The sequence below is a fragment of the Wasmannia auropunctata genome, unplaced genomic scaffold, assembly GCF_000956235.1.
Source record: "Wasmannia auropunctata unplaced genomic scaffold, wasmannia.A_1.0 LD336076.1, whole genome shotgun sequence".
NCBI lineage: Eukaryota > Metazoa > Arthropoda > Insecta > Hymenoptera > Formicidae > Wasmannia > Wasmannia auropunctata.
The window spans coordinates 398,956-400,960 of NW_012026814.1; the positions used below are offsets into that span (position 1 = coordinate 398,956).

General features: G+C 36.2%; 1 protein-coding gene across 1 annotated transcript; it reads right to left on the bottom strand.

Moving 5' to 3' along the window:
• Window positions 1-220: 220 nt before the first annotated feature.
• On the bottom strand, window positions 221-1,243 carry LOC105449460 (serine/threonine-protein phosphatase 6 regulatory ankyrin repeat subunit A-like). Its single transcript, XM_011688714.1, has 3 exons — window positions 1,103-1,243; window positions 555-676; window positions 221-467 (listed from the first exon to the last, which is right to left on the bottom strand). Exons 1-3 carry the CDS (start codon window positions 1,241-1,243, stop codon window positions 221-223), a joined length of 510 nt encoding a protein of 169 aa, XP_011687016.1.
• Between the last annotated feature and the right edge of the window lie 762 nt (window positions 1,244-2,005).

Genomic DNA, 2,005 nt, shown 5'->3' on the forward strand with positions numbered 1-2,005 from the left:
ATTTTAAAAGTATTTACATTAATTTTTCTAATATTTATTTTAACATATATTAAACAAATATGAATTTAAAATTTTTTAAATTTTTGTATTAATTTGAATTTTTTTCATTTTATTTTATACTTATTTATCATAAATCTATAATTTTCCATCGAGTTAATTATCATGAGATTACCGTAGTAATAATAATACAACCGAAAATACGCACAAACCTGTCTAATGTTTACACAATTAAGTGTGGCATTAAAAACTCCACGCATTGCACAGCGTTATTTGCCGCCGCTACATGAAGAGGCGTCTGCCAATTGCGGTCTCGGGCGTTTACATCAACTTTGTATCTTAACAGAATGTCTACTACGTTGTAATTGTCCCAGCAGCAGGCTCGATGCAAAGGAGTCAACCAGTTCTTATCTTTATTATTGACCGCCGCACCGTTTAACAAGAGAAGTTCTACAAAAACGGTATCTCCCCTAAAATCACATTACAGAAACGTTATAGCTTTACGATAATCGAAACAACTTTTGGCAAATTTTCAACATTTTTATCGGGATATTAACCTGTATGCTGCCGCATGTAAAAGGGAATGTTCCTTGTCTTGCCAATTGACACCTTCTTTTTGCGATAGCAACGTACAAACTGCTTTCACATTTCCGTGAAATATGGCTTGTAACAAAGGAGGCTGTGAAAATAAACAATTACAAGTTCATTTTCCTTTCATCTAAATTACAGATAAATGTTAGATTCTCGTGAAATATTAAACAACGCAAATATAATTAAAATTTCATTGAAGTTCACTTGTCGAATGCAAAAAAAAATATGTATATCGTACATAATCAAAATACGAGCAAGATCCTACAAGCCTTTCACGTATCCTCCAGAACAAAGAAACTTGATTTTTAAGAAAATTCTTAAGACCAAACGCGCAATGAACAGCATGCAATTAAGTTTCACATGGAGAAGGATGGAAGCGGTAAAGACGTACCAAGTTCACGCGTTGGATTAAAATACAAAAAATATACAGACATGCGCGAGCTGAACTATGTCTCCTAGATAAACGTGATAGCTCAGGCAAACCCGAGGGAGAAGATATACAATTTCGTAATACCTTTTCATGAAGATCCTTGAAGGTATTCAAGGTGCTGGCCAGCGCGGCCCAAGCGATTTCTGTGTCCGCAAAGTCGTCGTTCCTCTTCATGGAAGCTGATGGAACTGATGGAAGTCGCATCACGTCAGCCGTGATCGTCATTTTAATTTTATCGTCATGCGCGCGTAATGCGCCCGCAGATTTTTAGCCCCAAACTCGGGTGGCAATGGCCAGCCATGATGTTTCCATCTTTTCAATGCTAGTGTCACTCCCGTGTAGTCGACTGATTTTATATTGATTATGTTTGCGCAAACATAACCAATAAATGAATAAAATCGACTGCTTGCTATCGTCGAGTGAACGACTCGTGTGTCCGTAAATCGTCGTGTTAGTAAATAGTGCGTCTGTTTCTTTCCTCAAGTGAGTTTTCAATCGACGAATAATTAATCGACATTGATTGATAATTATTAACTACTTAATACATTCGGTATTAAAGTCAGTCGACTGCTTGCTATTGTCGAGTACGTAAACACCTCGTGTGTCAGTAAATTGTCGCGTGTTTCTTTCTTCAAGTGATTTTTCAGTCGACGAATGATTAATTGACACGAATTAATAATAATTAAGTAATAAATTTGATATTAATATCAGTCGATTGCTTGCTATCGTCGAACGACCCAGTAAGAAACAATATGTCGACCCGACGTCGATTCGACGTCGAAGAATGGGTTCGAAATTGGATCGAAATTGACATCAACATCGATTTCTTTTTGACTCTTATGTCGACCTCCTGTCGATTCAAACTGCGTAATAGATTTGACATCGATCACAAATCGAAATCCTGCCCAAGGAGAACAGAAAGATCAAAATGACATAAAAATAAGATCAAATTTTAGTTTGTCAAAATGATGTCAAACTGCATAAATA

Coding starts and splice junctions, on each gene's coding strand:
- LOC105449460 (XM_011688714.1), bottom strand. CDS start 1,243: ATGACGATCACGGCTGACGTGATGCGACTTCCATCAGTTCCATCAGCT. Junction 677..1,102: donor TCAAGGATCTTCATGAAAAG/GTATTACGAAAT, acceptor TTATTTTCACAG/CCTCCTTTGTTACAAGCCAT. Junction 468..554: donor TTACATGCGGCAGCATACAG/GTTAATATCCCG, acceptor ATGTGATTTTAG/GGGAGATACCGTTTTTGTAG.